Raw genomic sequence first — 20,390 nt, 5'->3', positions numbered from 1 at the left:
CTGGTTTTAGCTTGATGCTAGCGAAGTGAAGTACCTTCTTCAAAGCTTGGAAGAAAGGTGACGATGTCATTAAGATAAACTAGACATGTGCCACTTAAAACCAGTAAGAACAGCGTTCATCAATCTTAAAACGTATTGTCTCTTTCACTTGCGCATGAATCATGTTCCATTTTTCTACTGAATGTTAGTAAGGCTGTTGTTTTATATGGTGGGCATCTCTATACGCAAAGCATTCCCAGATGTACCAAGGGTACCTATCGCTGACAGGAACTTTAAAGACATGTTAGTGCATGCAGAAGTCAGCCAACAGCATTCTCCCATAATAAAAGCATGTTGTCGCCCCAGGTGCAAAACCTGCAGGCACCTTCAAAGTGACATTAAAATTAAAAGCACCGCAAATAGTTATACCCTTTAAGTCAAATCTAGCTTCACTTGCACAAGTTCAGATGTGATTTATATGCTTGAATGTTCCTTCTGTAAGAAACAATATAGTATAGGTAAAACGGGACAATCAATGAACGTCGAATTAAATGGACATCGTGCGGGCACAGCTAAAAAGCTTCCCAAAGCCACTGCCAAGCATTTCAACCAACAAGGTCGTAACTTTGATGAACTTAAACTCTACATCTTACAGTCACACTTCCGTTCTGAACGAGAAAGAAAATACAGAGAATCATGCCTTATCCACGAGTTCAAGACATTACAATCAATAGGCATAAAGGTTTCAAAGGGAGCTTTAGAATCTATTTGCTATGCTAAATTTCAAGCTATACGCAACAACACTTGGTTTGGTTGTTTAGCGTCTTTTTCTTTTTCCTTTTTTTTTTCTTCTTCTTTCCGTATTTTTCTTTCTTTTTATTTATTTATACCACTTCACTTCAGTACTTTCTTTTCTTGTTCTTTGTTTTCTTCCCCCTTTTTTTCATGAGCACTGGTTTCTGCCGCTCCTTCTATTATCGCTTTCAGAGGCACGGTAGGCCACGACCACCAGCGAAACAAGTAATAGAGGGCTGCTGTGCACACCGTTGACACGCCGGCTGACACACGGGCATTGACACGTGACTGACAGACAGCCGTATCCCTGGCCTTGTGCACAGCACTCCTTTATTCTCAATTCAACACTCTCGTCACTAAAACACCTCCGCTCGTTGCCGCGCCCACCGGCCTTACGCCCTCTCCCCTTTGGAAGAACTCCACCTATATATACTGCAGCAAGAAAAGCATATGTCGCCTTGAAGAAGACAAGTGGACTTGTCAAAATGTTGGCTCCTGCTTTCACCATGTTCTCGTTTTACTCATCATCTTGAATTTCTATCTTCCGCCTTCTCCGTGTTTTCCCTAGATTAACACTAAGATAGTATCATACATTATCACGAAAGTCTATGTGTGCCAAAGTCAAAATCACTACACATATAGAAATTGTATTTGCTATATTACTGCAGCTTGTATAGTCTGCCTGATGCAGACAGCACCTGTGTGGCACAATTCTACGAGTGCTGTGTCTGCAGAATAGACAACCACTGTGCCCACTAGCTCGCTGCTGGCTGGCCTAGTATATTGGCCACCCAGTGCGTGCTTGAATAGACTACTTAGGCTTCTGCGTATGTAAAGCTGCGTATGCACCACTGGAATTCTTGGCCGATCCCTCAAAATTGGTAGGTACAAGAGGTTATAGAAGCCTTAAATGTGTTTACATAAGCATCATATTTGTCTATGCCCCGTATGCCTCTTCCCTTGACAAGCATCCCCTTTGTCCTCGTAACACGGAGAGCTAACAGCTACAGGCAACAAGGTTGATGCACGTGTCATCCATCACATTAACTCATTAACTCAAACAAGCTTCGCAACATTTAGATTCTAACACTGCAATTTCTGACGTGCGTCTCAGTCGTGGCTGCGCGTGGCAGCCACGCACCCTGCTTTAGAGGTAATCTGCCACGTATGACGTGTGAAAAGAGTGGGTGTGCCGAGACGGTGGGGCATCATGATCATGTAAGCTCTCTTTACGCGTGTTTAGTGTTGAAGGTTGCGTAATCTCGAGTGTTGGTGACTCGTTGGAGCGAGAGGCATATGAAGCATTCGCTCCCCACTGCTGGCACTTTTCCTGATACAGTCAAACCCAGCTATATCGAACTCACAAAAAAACGCCTATCAGTTCGATATAGAGCATAATTCGATATAAGCCTGCTAAATAATTGGATGTCATAAAAGCACATACCATTTATAAAATCACTTTATTGACGAAACTAGCTTAGTTTCGCATAAATTAGTCCTGCATTTTCTTCTGCTTGGGCAATTTCGCTGCCTGCGACGCACGCACTTCCCCACGTTGTCTATAAGGAGTCCGAGCAGCTGAGGCCGCAACCTTCCGCATTCGCGCAGAAGCACCGGACTAATGCGAGTGCACCAATCACTTCGGAGGATGTGGGCAAAGGACCGTAGTTGCTTTCCTCAACGTGCCTACTTTCATTTGTGCTTGGTACGATGTCGGCGATGTAGTCTTCGTTTTGGGATCTACCGTCGTCGCGACACCATCATCTGCACTCATAAACTCATCCACCGTTGATTCGAATGTCCCGGAAATTTTGACAGCTTGCTCCAAACTTCGGCAACACCGGCAACGGCTTCATCGCATTCATCAGAATTTACAGTCATCACCGAGCACGTGGAAACCGGCATGTATGAAGAACGCCTCGTACACGGCCGTTCGTACGCGAAGGGGCACCATGGGTACTGGGTTGCGAGTCTGGCCACTTTAGCCCTAATCGTGCTGAGAGTGCTACTCGGAATCTTGCACACTGCGGGGATATCGCGTTCGACGCAATTTATGATTTCGATCTTCACGACGAAAGGCGAATTCTGCCGCTTCATCACGGCAACACTGCGGGAGAAGGCCCACAAGGCGCAAACACGATAAACCAGAGAAGCAGCCAGACAACTCGCACTTTCGCCATCTTGCACGAAGAGCGCAGAAGAGCCTCTGATTGGCTGTCTGAGCAAGCGCTGTAGGCGGGTCAGGATCATGTTTTGCTGGGGAGTGTCGATAGATAGTGATCTAAAGAAAGGAAGGACGCTTGATTCTGCAACCCGTGAGGGAGCACGGCGAAGCGTCGTCAGGGGAGAGGGAGTGGGAAGTGAAAGATGATAGAGAAAGAGGGAGGATAATAGACTTCACTATGTGCGACAGGGGGAGTGTCGACGGCTCGCCCGAACAGCCCGAGGCAGCGCGGTCACGGTAGGGAGAGCGGTTGGATGGAGCCGCGCCGCCGGGTTTCCCCGCTACCGCGAGGGAAAGCCAACTTCTTGGGGCACTTTTCCACTGCTTGACGTTCGATATATCGGGAATCACTGCAATATTTGTTCGATGTAAGCATAATTTTTGCTATATATACTCATTGTAACTATACCGTGACCAGAAATTGTTCGATATATAGAATAATTCGATGTAAATGGGTTCGATATAGTCGGGTTCGACTGTAGCGTCATCCCAGTGCAGGCGATGCTATCAGCCACGGGGGCAGAGTGCACGCGAGTGGCTGGCTTCACTTAATTTGTACCGCCAATGTGAAGATACCGTCAACGTGGCATGAAACTGTATCATTCATCGCCGACTCCAAAATTCATCAAAATGAAGTGTTTTCTTACTCAAATTCACTTTTTTCGATTGCCCTATAATTAATAAAATTCTGCGGCCCCTTTCCATGTAAGAAAACTCGGTAGGTGACTGCACTTCTTTGTTTAAAAGGCCGAATGTCGGTACAACGAAGCAAATTGCCGATTTTACCTACTTTGTTATATCAAGGTTAAACTGTATAACAACATAAATAAAGCCATATAGTATACTGTAGTCATGGGGGACTTCAATGCAAAAGTGGGGAAAAAGCAGGCTGGCGAACAAGCAATTGGCAACTACGGTGTGGATTCTAGGAACACTTGAGGAGATATGTTGGTAGAATTCACAGAAAGGAATAAGCTGCGAATAATGAACACCTTCTTCAGGAAGCGTTGGAACAAAAAGTGGACCTGGAAAAGCCCTAATGATGAAACAAGAAATGAAATTGATTTCATACTTTCTGTCGATCCCAGCATAATGCAGGATGTAGAAGTGTTAGGTAGGGTAAAGTGCAGTGATCATAGGTTAGTGCAGGCTAGGATTCACCTTAATTTGAAGAGAGAAAGGGTAAAATTGGTCAAGAAGGGACAGGCTAACCTAGATGCAGTAGGGGTAAAAGCAGACCAATTCAGGTTGGCACTTTCAAACAAATTTGCAGCCTTAGAACAGAGAGATGAAGATGACATAGAGGCAATGAATGAAACCATAACTAGGCTGGCTTCAGAAGCAGCAATTGAAGTGGGAGTCACCAGTCATTTCCTGTAAACCTTCCCTGTAAACCATGAAAAAGTCGTCTACCCACCACCTGAAAAGAGTATTACACGTTTCCTCTCCATTTTTCTTGCAAACTGTCTGGAACTGGAATGACCTTCCCACTGATGATATTGTTACAGGGTTAACAACAGCCAGATGTATATAAAACAAGTTTCCTTTTTTGTATGTGCCCACATGTGAGGAATGCTCACAGCTTAACTTATATTTGAAGGACATTGTTAGCGTTGATCCTATGGTGAAATTTGTCATTTATGCTGATGATGTGACACTGTTATTCTCTGCAGGAAGTACGGATGAGCTGATTCTGAGAGCAAACAGAACGCTTGTGGAATTAGATACATGGGTGCAACTTAACAAATGGAAAATAAACGTTAGTAAAACGAAGGCTGTCATATACCGTGCGGAAAACAAGAAGATTAACATTACCTCAGACATTAAGCTGCAAAACTCAAAGGTAGAAATAGTAAGCACATTTACAATACTTGGAGTGTATTTCAGTGAAAATATGACCTGGGTGGAATGTTATCAATGGTTTCATCCGCTGTCTGTGACCGAACGTTGTGTAATCTGATTGCATGTGGGCGCGACGCGATTAATGTAGAACTTTGTGGAAGGCACGCGGGTCTCAGCGACTACTCTGGAACATTCGACGACTGATGTATAAAAGCCAACGCGCTTGACCCGCTGATCAGATTTTGACGATCGCCGACTGTGTTCGCCATTGTCGCCAGTCTTTAAGTGTAGCCTGTTTTTGTGGGCAAAGGTTCGCCCAATGAAAATTTGTTTTGTCTTTCAAAGTATTGTTACTGTGTTCTTCATACGTCACTCCAACTGGCAATGTCGACCATGTTGTGTCAAAACTGTCTCACATCGTTGGATTGACCTACGCCAACAGATACATTTTACTGTCAAAGGTTCTATTGTACAATGTTCCTATTCTACTCACATACGAAATATTGTCAATTAGTTTGGGGGAACACAACAAAAGGTAATTTGCAAAGAATCATGATATTGCAGAAAAAAATGGTACGAAATATTGAAAACGCCCCCATCAGTCACCGTTCTCATCCTCCGTTTTTGAAGTACTGCATTATGAAAATACACGAGTTATATCTACGTTGCCTGTGTTCACGTTATAAGCTTGACGTAAAAAATAACAGCTATTCCCCGCTACGGTTGGCATCGCTTTCTAAAAGGACCGCACTTTATGAGAATCGAAACACACAGCCATGACTGATCAAAATGTGCAGAACCGGATACAGACAACAAATGGTAAACAGAACGCTACTGCATTTGCGAAATTTCTGTCATAACAATGGATTCACTCCTGAAACAGCATTGAACCAGAAACTGAAATTGTTCTTCTGTGGCAAAACTCCTTTCTCATGACCAAGTTTCACATGGTTTTTCATCTCTGTGCATGTACGCTATACGCATTGCAAAGTACGAATTGTGGGGAGCACACGCGCCCATCTTCCCCGGCGCCGTCGCGTCGAGAGCCAGCATAGACAAGGAAGAGGCGCATCATGCCCTCTCCCAATTCTCCCTCGCTCTCGTGATGCGCGCGTGCCCTTCCTCCCGGCTCGCGGGCAGGTAGCTGACGGGCGAGGAGGACATTCCCCTCGCCCAGGTAAAAAGGTACAAAACAGCACGACCGGGGGAGACCCTCTCTCTCTGAGGCCGGACCCCTAACCTGCTGCAACCCGTGAGTGACCAGAGTGACCACGTTGCCTGACTATCCCGGGCAACGAGGCCAGCCTATTTATTACTATTACAGAGTGGACGTCCCTCTGCCAGTGTCCTTTATTGCCGGTAGCAATAAACGTTCTTACAGTTGGTTGCCTTATTCGTTCGAGCCCGACGTAGCCGCGATTCCCGCGCTACGGGTTGGGGAGTAACACAAAGCGACTGCGTGGGGCTAGATCTGGAGCTCGCCTTCAGCCCTAGCCGCATGCAGAGTGGAACCCCCACAGAGTGTACTGTTTCATACTACACAAATGTGTGCCATTTTATTTTTCATCTTTTCCTTCATTATGTAACGCTTTTTACTCGCAGTTTTTTCATGTTTGTACGTTTCCTTTAAATTGGTCTATCATGCAGTTAACAAACTTTTTATTTCTATAGTTGGTTATTCTCACTGTTGTGGACAAGTTATTGCTGTATTACTATTACTATTTGTTTGTGGTTTTTACGTTGCCAATGCCAAAAGTGTTTGTTTCTTCTATTTTGTAATCCAGGGAGCTGGGAACTAGTCAAGCTGACTTGTCAGCTTTTTTTCCCGCACTCTCTCACTTCACGAGTGAAATAGATATTATTATTATCATTATTTATTATTATTATTATTATTATTATTATTATTATTATTATTATTATTATTATTATTATTATTATTACTACAGATTTGTTCCCTGGCCAATGTTAATGAAGACTAGTTCTCACAGACTCATTTGCTGGAGCTATCTTCTACACAACATGCGCCTATCCCAGGCTCTTGTAAATTGCAATAAAACTCTCATTTACCCAATACCTTTACAGTTAATCTCATGGAGTGTGCAGAAACCTGGATACACGCAAACAGTTCGGCATACTAAACTAATTAACGGCATTCCTCAAGTGGAGCATGCAACAGCTTCAGGTCATTCTCGCACTCACCTCCCTCCCCTTCCTCGGTTGGTGCGATGATGGTAACCGAGGCATCTTCCTTCTCTTCCTCCTCGTCGTCATTCTGAAGCTGTCCTTTCCGCCAGAGCTCCAGTTCACCTGCGACACCACCGCCACATAATGTCATTAAAATGACAACAACAGACTGTCCTGTACGGTGCACCTCAGCCAACCTCCACATGCACTTGAAGAACAGGTTCATGATTTGTTCCATCCTTCACACGACTGGTATTCAAACGAAAGACCCATCTATGTGGTATTGCTATCACGAACATTCTTGAAGGCGTCAACTTCTTTTGGCCCCCAGAGCTGCCCAACATCCTGACCACCCCAGAACTTACCCATAAAACTTGGCCTTTCATATCATTTTAAAATGATTTATGGCATCTAAAGGACTTACTGTCAGCTGCTTGGTTTAGCATGGCTATCCAATATCACTCGGCATAAAGTAAAGGCATGTAAACATTAATGTGCATGTCTTTATCTTTGCATATGATGCTTACTTTACTTCTGTAGCCCTGTGATGTTGAAGTGGCACCTGTCACAAAATTTTAACAAGTTAGGTATCCCTAATAAACAGGCAATGCCTAGACCCAGCCACATTGCCCAGCCATGAATATTAGATACTTTCACTAATAATGAGTTTCAACATGTTATCAAGAATACTGGTACATGTATAATAACAAGGCTCACAGGTATGCAATACGCTGACAGTCCCCAAACAAAGCACCATCCCAAACACCTGCACAGGCAAGGTCCAAAGTTCCCGGGAAGCGAGTGCCATGAGAAAGTCGAACGTCAGCCCAGTTTTTGGCTCGCAATTATTGAAATTATTCCAGTCATCACACACACTAGTAAATGTACCATGCTGAGTGGCCTGTCTCAGCAACTATTCTGCTTTATGTCAGATCCCACATCCCATAAACATTTGACTATGCCTGTAGGTGCAGAAACTTCGTGCATGCACAAGAGAGAAATTTGAAGCAATTACTACTCTTAAGTATATTGAGTTAAGACAGTGCGTGAGACATATAAGACCATTCATGAAACAAATATGTCCTACTCGCCACCTCATTTCACTTATTTTGTTTCATAAAAATGTTTGCAAGAGTGCAGATGGTAGTATTGCAGCAGGTGACCTTTGTGACCCATAGCCTCACACACGCATTAGCTACTCTATTACGGCACTTCTAAACGAACCATGCTTTATAAAAAGAAGAATGAAATGTTCTGCAGAAATAAATGAAGGCCTGAGCTCACTGCCAACTGAACAAAGCCTGCCAAAAATTAAACCAAGGCCAAGTCTTGCACAGACATAAATTAAGTGGACTAAGTTCCCACTTTGTAGATCACTCCTTCTTTTAAAGAAGGAAATTTTTTGCTTTATCTAGGCCACATCACCAGGTGTTTAGCAGCCATCCTATCTGAAAGTTCCAACTGCGGAAAAAACATACTCACGCTTTTCGTCCTCTGGCTTGAGTCGCTTGTTCTTTATGAGAATCTTCCTCTTGAGGTCGTTGGGACTTGGAAGCGGTACTGCTGGCTCCAACTGCAAGTATTAAAGCTCACTACTAGAAGGTCACCTTGAAATTCCCCTCGGCATTCGCACCTAGTTTTCATCAGACCTCGAACATTCTCTGAACAAGAGGACCCCCATTCTCTCCAAAACATAAATGTTTCCAAGGGCTGCTTGTGTGAAGCGTTTTACCAGTGGGTAAATTTACCCATCACGAATAATATTTGCGCAAGCAACCATAAACAGCCCCATCAAAATTCACCAAATGGCAAAGGAGAAAATTTTCCTGCAACTGTCAGTTTGCCATTACTCGTCAACTTCCAAGGCCTTGGCATATCAACACACAAATGACAGTTTAAGGTTGTCTCCTGAAAGGCAACTAGGTTCTATTCTTTCTTTTCTCTCTTACTCAACCTTGTTTTCACCACGTTAAATATATTCACACCCTGTCGTAGTCTTTCAATGGTTTTGTTGAGCACGAAGACAATTCCAGCTCACTTACCCCATCACCTAGTTCTTTTCACTAGGATCTGTGCACTGTGTTCAGAATTTTCCCGCTGTGTCTCTCTGCAGACATATGTTTAGCTGCTTGCAAATGCAGCCAGCCATACATCGCAATGCAGAAGTGTGTGCATTGTAACTATTGGCTCCATTCGGGGTATCTGTTACAGATGTTTCAATTGTTAGAACGCAGCTGTTTTGCACTCTCTCGCATTCACACCTTGTGTTTGTGCTGGAACAGGTGTGCTGTGGGTCCCATAGGTTCTCTCGTTGTACCTGTTGCATGTCGTTGCAGACTCTTGCTCCTTTAGCTTTTAGCATTCAAATATTGTGACACATCTTGACGTCATACATATAATGTAAAAATTAAACTTCAGCAGTCTGAAAATTCTGGTGTGAAACTCTGGGCATATAAAAAGGTTTGTCAGAAATTTGATACAGAGCAGCAGTTTGAAGCTGACTCAGCTGACGTTCATTTGGCATGGCAAATGGCGCAGATGAAAAGGCTTAAGATACGCAACCAGAACAGTGCATCTTTACAGTTTGTACATCTCTTGTCCTGTTGTCTGCACCATTTTCCATGTTGGCACATAGCAGGCCAGGCACATGCCCCAGTTCTTGTTTAACTCGGATATGTCCCTGCAAAGCTGCAAACACGTCACTCGTAACCCTAGTCAACAAACTACTTTCGATTTCTGCACCCATGCATAATGGCATGATACACTGGCTCCGTCTATTCCTGCAATTGCCACGTCTGCAGAACATGAGCACAACTACTCCTGCTCATTTTTTTTTTTTTTTATTATCAACACGTTCCTGGTCAAACCATAAACAAGTACTTGAACAGAAATTTATCTCGGAACTTGCTTACTTTTGCTCATGCGTCGACCACTCAAAATAAAGTAGCCATCCTTTTGTGCCGCACTAATCCCTTTTTACATTCTTTTCTCCCGAAGATAAATAGAGAGTGGAGTCCCTCCTACATCGTTGCCACTGAGGGCCAAGCATTGTTCAAGTGTGCACTTACTGAACACTTTCTGGTGTTAGTTGCAAACTAATTTCTTTCCTTTGAATCCCTGTTGTTGTTTTGTTTTGTACTTATATTGTACCCATCCACTCTGTAATGCCCTCTGGGCCTTGAGGGTTTACTAATAAATAAATAAAAGAATAATATGAAATCTTTATCAAATAATCGTAATTATTTACAAGGAAAATTGCTGTATATAAGCAGCTAGCTAGCTAGCCTTATTGCTACGTGATGTCAGCAAATTTTGTGCTGTGTTGTGATATCACTGCAACACTGGTGGCACCATGGTGCACATTTACAAACGAACTTCAGTATCGGATTAATGTATATAAGTGTGTCGAGCCTTCATATTTGTTCAACATGTCATATACTTCAATTTGCGAGAAGCGTGCAGTAGAGCCTATACAAGTTGAAAATGTGCACCCTTACTCTACCTTGCTGGCTGCCATCAGAGAGCTAGGAGAATGCCTAAACTGAAAAAGCTGAGTGCATATTTAGGAACAAGTGGTGAACATACCGGATAACTTGGCAGTGGTTCAGTAATCAGCAGGTCACCAAAAATATCCAGGCAATACTTGGCAAGTTTATACTGCTGCTTTTTGCTACAGAGAAACAAAGAAGCATTATTCAGCCTGGACATTGGTGCAGCAAATGTAAATAATGAAATACACAGTTGATAACCCTAGCCCATAGAAGTCACAATGCCAACATTAAATCATTAAACATTTGCACTGATAATTAGCATATTACTTACAACAGATCACAACTACACAATGGAAAGAAAAAAGTGCTTTGTTGATACAAAGATTTATTTAAGTGGAGGATATAAACATATCAAATTATCACTTTGCCTAAACAGCACTGAGGGATGTTTATAAGAATAAAGTGAGAAAGAGACATAGTTATTCTCTGATACAATTGGTTCAATTTGGTTTACAGAAGATATAAGCATATGTGTAGAAGTTCACCATAAAAGTTTCATGCAGAAGTCATGTTTAAAGCAATGCTACAGATTTCTGAGCAAATTTTTTGTCACTTGACACAGCTTGTTTAAAGCAATGCTACAGATTTCTGAGCAAATTTTTTGTCACTTGGCATGGCATATGTCAACTAAGCACAAACAAACAATGACAGAATGGGAAATGACCGTGTAATGCCACACTTTGTTTTGACACGATTTACCTTACAATGCCCATAACTCTATTTGGCATTTTGTGCAGCCTCTCTTTTCTTGTTGCCATCGTGATGTGCAACCAAATATGCAAACAAGCTTAGGAACATAAACTCTAAATAGTAATCATTGACATCACTGTGGCACAACTGATTGATATATATATTTTTTCTTAGTTCTTTAGCGTTGCCTTTTTTTCCCCTAACATATCCAGAGGGGGGGGGGGGGAGGCTTTTTAAAGAACATGAACTGAGTTCCCAGCAGTTCACCCGCACTGTGCAGGAATGCAATGCGCTATGCAAGCATGCACACTTACCAGCAGTGATTTTCAAATGAAAGAATCACAGGATAATCGGAAGTCACAAATGCACAGTCCCTGATGGCATAGATGACATCCTGCAATAGAGAGGACTGACTGTGTTGCAAGCCTTAGAAAGACAGGTGGGGTTCCCCAAGACAGAAAGTTTGGTCCCACCCCTGCTCTACACAGAAGTGTGCATGACCATAGAAGCATGAAAAGAGATCAAAACACCCAGGTATACATCCACCCACTATTATGGAAGAATGAAACATTGAACGAAACGATTCACAGAGAAACACAAGAAATGCGAAGATTTCATCAGTGGATTCCATACAAGTATGAAATTCATTTCCTCATACAAAGAACACTGTGTCGGAGGATTTAGTTCTAATTAAAGAAGAACTAAAGTGAATTTCAATTTCCAATGTACACTTCTGCAGACCCCAATGTGTAGGCCACTAATGCACCATTCTGCTGGAGTCTATAATTTATTTATAAAATGCAGAAAGAGAGAAGACAGCTGGCGACTCCACAGGCATTGATGTTGACTGCTGCAAGCCATGAGTCAATAACACTAGGCTGGTGCAAATATTTAAGAATTTTGAATATTTGATCAAATATTATGTTACTATTGAATATTTGCTTCAGCTCGAATTCCAGTATTCAAGGTTTTCGAAAAATTTGAAATGAACAAATACATGTATTTTTCCATGTGCATCCTCCAATTATAATACCTTGCAAAGAAAAAAACATTTAGGAGCATCACCCACAAAAATAACTGCATACAATACCCGAATCTTTGTAAAAACAGTCTTTAGTCATGGATGCACGCATCATCCACGTCGTATCTGTGACCAGCTGCTCTGTTTCCCATCTCTTCAGTGAAACTGACAATGGAGAACTTTGCCCTAAAGGAGGGCAATGTGGTCTGCGCTGCTGTGAAAAATTGGCATGCACGGCTGCACCCCGATGGTACTGCGAATTTTTTCTTATTTATTCCTCCGAGCACTTGTAGAACAAAACGGCTTGAGCTTGTGTGTAGACTGCAACCATCAAGCTGAACTTGTGCAATCCAGCATAAGGTGCTCGCGTCGACCAGTCAAGGTTGCACTTCGCAGCACTGTGATGACATATGACGGGTGAGCAGGAAACGCTGCTGCGGCCTCGACCACCACAAGATTAGAGTAGACTGAAGCAGAACAGTGAACAAGGGCTCGCAAACAAATCTGTGCCGCTGGAGTTGTAAGAAGTGCTGCATTTGCACTTTTGCATGAAAATACCTGAATAACAGCACTTCGAAAAAAAAAAGGACTGATTACAAACTTTAACCTGTTTCTTTTTTTGCAAGTAAGGAACCAACTTTTCTAGATTGTCAACATCTCGCTTCCATGCCAAGGTTTTATGCAAATTCAGCAACTATTTGCGAACCATTTGCATTGAAATTATTCGACAATAATTACTATCTGCTTTGACTTCACTTCGAACCAAAAAATTTATACGCACACAAGCCTAAATAATACGCGTTATTGGTTAACGCAGCCTGTTGCATAGCTGAGACCTGCAGGTATGCGTCTATAGAAGGTGCTAAAATCTGTAAAAGTAAATGACTCTTTCTTGACAGGTAATTCACAAGAGATAGTGCAGTTTAACGGAGCAATCAATCTCTACGTAATGGTTTTCCGTAGATGTTGAGGATCTATTTTATTCCACACGAGGTGTTTTTTGCTGTGGTAAACATGGGCATAGAAGTGGCATAATATCTTTACTAAACGTAGCTGCTCTTATGCTTGAGAACTTTTTTCCGCTACTGGAAGCCTATCTTAATAGTACTTTTATTTGTTTGGACAAACAGCTTTTCTTGCAAGAACACGACATTTGCATTGGTTGGTGTATTGTGCAGCTGCTGTGCAATATATTCCTACTGTGATGACCCTAATATGGGGCAAAGGTTCGTGTACTCAATGGTTCGGTTGGCAGAACCCAATTGAGGACAAAGCCGTTGGTTTGAACACATACACAAAGACTTTTAATCAAACTAAAAAGAGGCATAAAGCAAATAGAAGAAAATAGAAAGCAAGCCTAAAATAAACACTCAAATAGGCATAATCGCAGATAGAAACACACATGGGGCTTGCATGCAGTTAACGAGTACGCGAGTCCGGGCTTGCCACGAGAGCAGGGACGCGTAACAGTCTCGACGCGGTGACGCGGCGACAGGCTAGCGAAAGGAGTGGCGCCGGTCTCACCATAGGTCGCGGTATAAGCTGATCGACCGGGCGAGCGACATGAGCGTGCCAGCTCTGGCTAGGCGAGGTAAAGCGGGCGGCTTGGTGGCATGAGTAGACGGCGGCGGCGTTCTGGCCGGGCAGCTGGTTGTAGAGCTCGGGCCCATAGCCCGACTGTTCTTGCCCTGCCCACGGGCACAGAAGCTCGAACGCCGGCCTCGGGCAGCAGGCGGCGCGACAGACGGGGCGGCGTTCTGGCCGGGCAGCTGGCTTAGTACTCGGGCCCGAAGCCCGACTGTTCTCGTCCTGCCCACTGGCGCAGAAGCTCGAACGCCGGCCTCGAGGAGCTGGCGGCACGCTCAGGTAGACGGGCGACGCACAGGAACAGGCTGGCAGGAGGCCCCGGTCGGGTGAAGTCCTGGTGGGCTCGGGTCCGGAACCCGACGGCCCATCTTCAACGCCCGATCCGGTGGTTGACCTCCTCCTGCCGTCGCTTCCTGGGACTCTCCTGGCGTCTCCCCGGCGTCTCCCTGCGTGTCCTCGAGTGTCCGCTCTTTCTGCCAGCGCACCACGCTTTTTCTTCTGGTCTGGCCGATTCGGCATTCTCGGATTGGCTGCCTGACTCCCCGTGGTCTTTTCCGATTGGTTGCTTTTCTTCTTTTTGTTGTTTCATGCGCCGCGCGTTCTCATGCCGGACGCTCTTCGGCGTCGTTGTTTTCCTCCTTCCACCTCGGCGCGCGTGCACTCAGTGTCGTCTGCTCCTGACCGTCCCGAACACCGCACCGTGTCGCGCACCACACATCACACCTACCAAGTGTTGATCGCCTGCTCGTTGAAGCTTTTAAATGAGACAGCACTTTGAATATCTTTAAGGCTTTCAAATATATGGTCAACTTTTTTATTCTTGTTAACAGACAAGGGTCCTTGAAGCACTGCGATGATATTTTAAACATTTTTAAGAACTACGGCAAAAGGTTTTCGTTTACACATGAATCGCCACGATGTAACATCCTGCAATTTTTAGATTTAAGATTAAGCTTTCATGACAGGCAAGCTTGTCGGTAATATTTCCCATGTGCCAGGAAAGGGTTGCTGTCAAGCAATTCTTGCCATTCCAAAATCGTCAAGCGTGGAATGGCTATGCCCTGCCTGAACTCTGCTTTCAGGAAATCATGTACGCACACGATGCAGGCACCTTTTGATAGTCAGATCCAGCGACTTAAGAAAGCATGGTTCCTCGTCTCATTAGTGACATTAGTCACCAAAACCCTTTTATGAAAGGTAAAAGGTACAAGTGCCACAAGGGAGAAAGAAAGTGCCAGGACCGTAAAACATGCAGTGAATCGTTATGTTCATAAGGTCTCCCATAACCTCAAGAAGGTGGCAGGATGGTATGGGGTACTCATTGCCTTTTCTGCCCCTGTAAAACTGGTTCGACTCTGCTCGAGAACCGCTCGTGAGGAGACCGGTCGGCAAGGCTTTGGCAAGAAACATGGCACAACTCAAGGGAAATGTGCGTGCATGAAATACAAAATAGAAGATACCCCTTACAGTGCTACACTGGACAGACCGGGTGCTGCATAAGTGAACGAGTCAGGGAACATGACCTAACTCTAAGGAAAGATGGCATGGCACATTTGGCAGTGCACTGCAAGGCCTGCACGTATCAACCACATTTTCAGGAGGCTAAGATTTTCGGTAGAAGCAGAAATCAGGCAGCATGTGAGCTACTGCAAGTTTACTATATAAAAAAGAAAAGCTGAAGCCGTGTTAGCAATGCATCTGTTATCCTTTACCAATCGGAGGAGGGATTGTTCGACTGCGACTGCTGAATATCATAAGCTTGTGAATAGCCTGCACATGTGTGTATGTGTACTGTAAAATTCTGAGCAAGTGCCCCTACCCATGCAAGCAACCCTCCCCACCCCTCCATTTTCGAGTGATTTGAAATTGGCGCCAACTACTTAGCAAGCGCCCCCCTCCCTTTCTTCACGCTGTTCACTGCTGCATGCATTTTCACCGGAACACTTGGCTACAGTCTTTTTGGCATTTCTTTAAGAAATAGCATATTAAATTAAATAACACGAAGCAATTTAGTGAGAAAGAAATTTATTGTTTAGCCGAACTTCTCCCAAGGCCAGGTATCTGCAAAGCCTTCGTCAGTCGCTGTTTTGGTCAAATGTGCGAAGTGTCACATGTGAATTAAGTGCGAGACACATGGTGCAATTTTGCGTGCGATCCATCATACGACGCATCAGAGTCCGACTTGCCGCATATGACAATTGGGGACACATGGTATCATGGGTGTTCCTTCCTCCATGCATAGTACAAATGAGCGAGCAGCACGTAGCTTCACCCAGAACCAGCACTAGTGCATGGACCCTCGGAATGACTGAGCGAATAAAGTGAAAACAGACGTGTTTGCCCAGCTCTCTCATTGTAAACCAGGTGCCAATACAAACACAACTATGCGAGCAGCATAGATGTGTTTCCGCAAGCCCCATCTGCACCGTCAGCTCCTTTGACAGCCGTCAATGACTACGAGCCGACAGGCCTAGCTTGCAGGGCTGTCGAATCGGAGACCGGTGGCGCTTTTGACAGGACCACATGTAGCTCGTAATGAAGTGCCTATGCTGGTCATCACAGTGTGTAGACAATTATGTCAGGCTTAAATGCAATACATTTGATTTGATCCATGTCAATGGAAATGAACAAGCAAGCCAGGCGAGCCTACGATCGCTGGGAGGCGGTATAGGCCTAGCTCGCTGGCTACCGGATTCGGGGATAACAGCCCTGGAATTTCAGCCCGCGACTGAGGAAGCCCCCCTTCCCCGCCACAAACTTTCTTGGATTATTTTTCATCACGGGGGGCACTTGATTGGAATCTTATGGTGTATGTTCCTGGGTAAGCACCCAAAGTAAATTAGTTGGAAGTGCCACCCATGTTGTCATCTATGTTTCCTCCATTGTGTGTGTCTTAATTTGTGGCAAAAACACGTCCTTCATCATTATTATACTAAGGAAAGACAACAGTGGGTGTGTCTGACTTGCGTAAATCGTGCATCGTGATTGCTAACTGGAGACGGTGATGGTGTAACCCAGAAGGCTAGAGCAACAGATGTACCGGTCGAGCTGTCACTGACACATGTACTGGCCAAACTTGATGTCGTACTAAGTCGACTAGGTGTGTTAAAAAGGCGGCAAGACGTGCAGTTGGCCAACCTCAAGGCTTCCAACCAGGAAATGCTGGTGCAAAGGACGGCAATTCAGGGTATTGAGACAGCATTGGGATTGCTTTCATCTAAGTATGACACAATTCTGCAAAAGTTGGAGGAACATAGAAAGGAACTTAAGGGAACAAACAAAAAAGTAACTGAACTGGAAGCCGAGCTTTTGGCCAAATCTGACAGGCTGTCGAATATGGAGCAAGCAGCAGATGATCTTGAACAGTACTCATGAAGAAGCAATTTAGAAATCCATGGTGTCAAAGTGACTGATAACGAGGACCTACAAAAGGTAGTGGAACCTATTGCAACCAAACTCGAACTTTCTAGGCCCAGTCACGACGACATTGAAGCCGTGCACAGAATCAAAGGCAAAGCAAACTCCGTCCCACCTATTCTGGTGCGATTTTCAAGGAGTGAAATAAAAGAGCGATGGATTGATAAGCGGAACAGACTGAAGGGTGAAAAGATATACTTGAACGATAATCTAACTTCCCGAGGAAAGAAACTGCTATGGATGACAAAAAATCTGGCGAAATATAAGCAATATCACTTCGTCTGAGTGCGCAATGGCAGAATACTTGTAAGGAAACTTGAAGGAACATCAGTGTTACGCATTGACAATGAACAAGGCTTAAATAAAATAATTTGAAATGGTTGACCAAGTACACTCAACTGAACAATGGCTATCAAGGAAAGATAAGTGGGCGTCAGATCTTTCCAGTAGCTTATTGCTTGAGCTAATCCATGTGAATGTAAGAAGCCTGCGCAAACACTGGGGCATGTTAAAGGTTCACCTAGCAAAAGCATTGCCATCATTACATGTTTTAATTTTAACAGAAATCGATATTTCAAAAGACAAATGCGCTCATTTTGCACTGCATGGTTTTCAGTCTTTCTTTTTTGTGCAGGGATAACAAAAGAGGTGGTGGCGTAGTGGTCTATGTGAAAAGTGATTGGCATTGTGAAAGAGTGTCCTTTGATTTTCAAGATGCTGAAGTAGTTGCTGTGCTAATGACTAAAGCAGATTTGGAATTTACAGTATGTGCAGCTTATAGGCCACCGAGCACTAACATAAATATATTTGTAGACGATTTGGCAAGCTTCCTCTAAAATACGCAGACAGAAGCAGCATTATTTGGGCCGGTGATTTTAGTATAGAAATTTTAGCAACAAATAAGCCTGCAACATCTGCTTACTTAACACTTTTGGCAAGCTACGGACTCGAAAACAAAATTCAGAGTTATACACAAGAGAAAATTCTCGGTCATTGTTTAACAAGGTCGTGTATAAATCATATCAGCACAAAAATGTGCAAATATAATTCATTTGGCTGTGTTATTAAGGAAAAAAATTGGAGGACGCTTAAGCTTCGCCTTCAAGAGTGGAACGCGACAGCGTTCCCGTCGACCCGCCAAGGGGTGTAAGACAATGGGCTACGGCGCAGCGATTACGCGCCCCGCATCGGACGCGGTGAGCGTCGAGCAACGCAGCGTTCGGCGCGACAACGAAATGTGCACCTGAGCAAGCGACGCACGCCTGAGCCTTGAAACAGCTAGTTTCTAAGGCAACACCGCGTTCACTAGAGGCGATTTTGTACTGCTCTGAAGCATCGAACTCGTTGCTCGGTGGTAACGTCTCCGTCTCACACTCCGGAGACCCTGGTTCGATTCCCACCCAGCCCATCTTGGAAGTTGCTTTTTATTTATGAAGTGCCTGCCGTGATTTATCGCTCACGGCCAACGCCGCGGACGCCGACACCGACGTCGACGACACCGGCTTTTCTGCGACACGAGCTCCTTAACGCTATCGCGTTAAAAGTATCGGACCACTAGTTTATTGCTATAGCAGTTTCAGAAGATGCTGTTGCTTTAACTGAAACAAAGACTGTAGAAAAATATGTTTTGAATTCTAATGAAGTAGATAAACGTGTGAGAACCTTTAACTGGAATTCTTTAATGCGGCACAGCCGCCTAAAGGCTTACGAACTGCTTGTAGAGGCCTTTAGAGAGATCTACCTTTGCTCCGAAAAGAAAATAAAGCTTAAAAGAAGAAATAAAAAGAGCCCGTGGATTGATAACGAAATAACGGAGCTTTGCAGCGTTAAAAGTAAACTCGTTAGAAAATGCCAAGATGAACTCGAGGATGCTCTTTCAAGAGAAGAATTTAGGCAAATGAAAAACAAAGCACATGCTAAAATAAGACTAGCTAGGAAGCGCTACCACACAGATAACTTTTCAGCTTGCAGTTGTAATACTGGTAAAACGTGGAACTTGGTTAACACTCTAATAGGGAGACCGGCGAAAAAGAGTATTGATAATACTCTTGCAGATGCCTTCGTCCAGTCACCTGCTGTCTAGATAGCGAATGATTTTAACAAACACTTTATTGAGTCAGTAAACAACATCCCAAGTTGGTAAATACCGGCAAATCTTCCAAACAATGTTACATTCTCTAACATTCATTCTGCTTTACTGCCTACTGTTGATGAAGCAGAATTGTGGGATATAATACAATCCATGCGCTTAACAAAATCTCCAGGTTTTGATAAAATTAGGATAAGTGATATAGCTGCGAATTTCGATGTGCTCAAATCAACACTACTTTACATCTTAAATGAAACATTAAAAAGCGGTCAGATACATGAAAACATGAAAGTTAGCATTGTGAGACCTCTTTATAAGAAAGGACCTCGAAAACATTAAGAGAATTACCGACCAATTTCAATTCTTTCATCTTTGGCAAGCATATTGGAAAAAATAGTCTATGTTAATATGGCCTCATTCTGTGGAAAGTTTAGCCTTATTAACCCAGCGCAGTTTGGCTTTCGCTCAGGACAGAGTGCTGTGGGCCTGTTGGAAGATTTTAATGACTATACAGTATCTTTAACGAACTAGATAAAAACAAAGTTGTTTTGACTCTTTTCTTTGACTTACAACGAGCATTTGACACATTAGATCATGAACGGTTACTATCAAATCTAAACAGATGTGGTTTCAGAGGCCCTTATTACTCATTTAAAAAAAATTATTTAACAACAGGCAGACAGCAGTGTGTCCTTAGGCGGAGTCCTATAGTTCTTTGTTGCGTGTTAAATCAGGGGTACTGTAAGGGTCCGTATTGGGGCCGCTTTTGTTTAACATTTACGTGAATGATCTTGCTTGCTTACCACTAAAAGAAAAAAGTTATTTATACGCTGATGACGCGGCTTTGGTTGTATCGAACAAACTTTCGAACGAAGCCGCTAGAGTATTACAGTATGATGTCTGTAAACTACTTGACTGGTTCATCAATAACAAAATGTTTATTGATAAATCGAAGACTAACATGACATGTTTTCACAGCCCATATAAAGTAGTCGTGGATATTTCCCCTGT

At 43.7% G+C, this 20,390-nt stretch overlaps 1 protein-coding gene across 1 annotated transcript in view; it reads right to left on the bottom strand.

Annotated features, from left to right (window-relative positions):
- The window catches only part of LOC142588567 (1-phosphatidylinositol 4,5-bisphosphate phosphodiesterase beta-4-like), a 208,676-nt gene that overhangs the window by 43,452 nt on the left and 144,834 nt on the right, over nt 1-20,390 (bottom strand). The window contains exons 14-17 of the mRNA XM_075700406.1: nt 11,580-11,659; nt 10,610-10,694; nt 8,507-8,597; nt 7,040-7,147 (exon numbers count right to left, since the gene is read on the bottom strand). Of these exons, the coding sequence (XP_075556521.1) occupies nt 7,040-7,147; nt 8,507-8,597; nt 10,610-10,694; nt 11,580-11,659 (364 nt within the window). The remainder of the gene's footprint in view (nt 1-7,039; nt 7,148-8,506; nt 8,598-10,609; nt 10,695-11,579; nt 11,660-20,390) is intronic.

Source organism: Dermacentor variabilis, chromosome 7 (assembly GCF_050947875.1).
Source record: "Dermacentor variabilis isolate Ectoservices chromosome 7, ASM5094787v1, whole genome shotgun sequence".
Classification (NCBI taxonomy): Eukaryota; Metazoa; Arthropoda; class Arachnida; order Ixodida; family Ixodidae; genus Dermacentor; species Dermacentor variabilis.
This window is presented reverse-complemented; position numbering and strand designations above follow the sequence as displayed.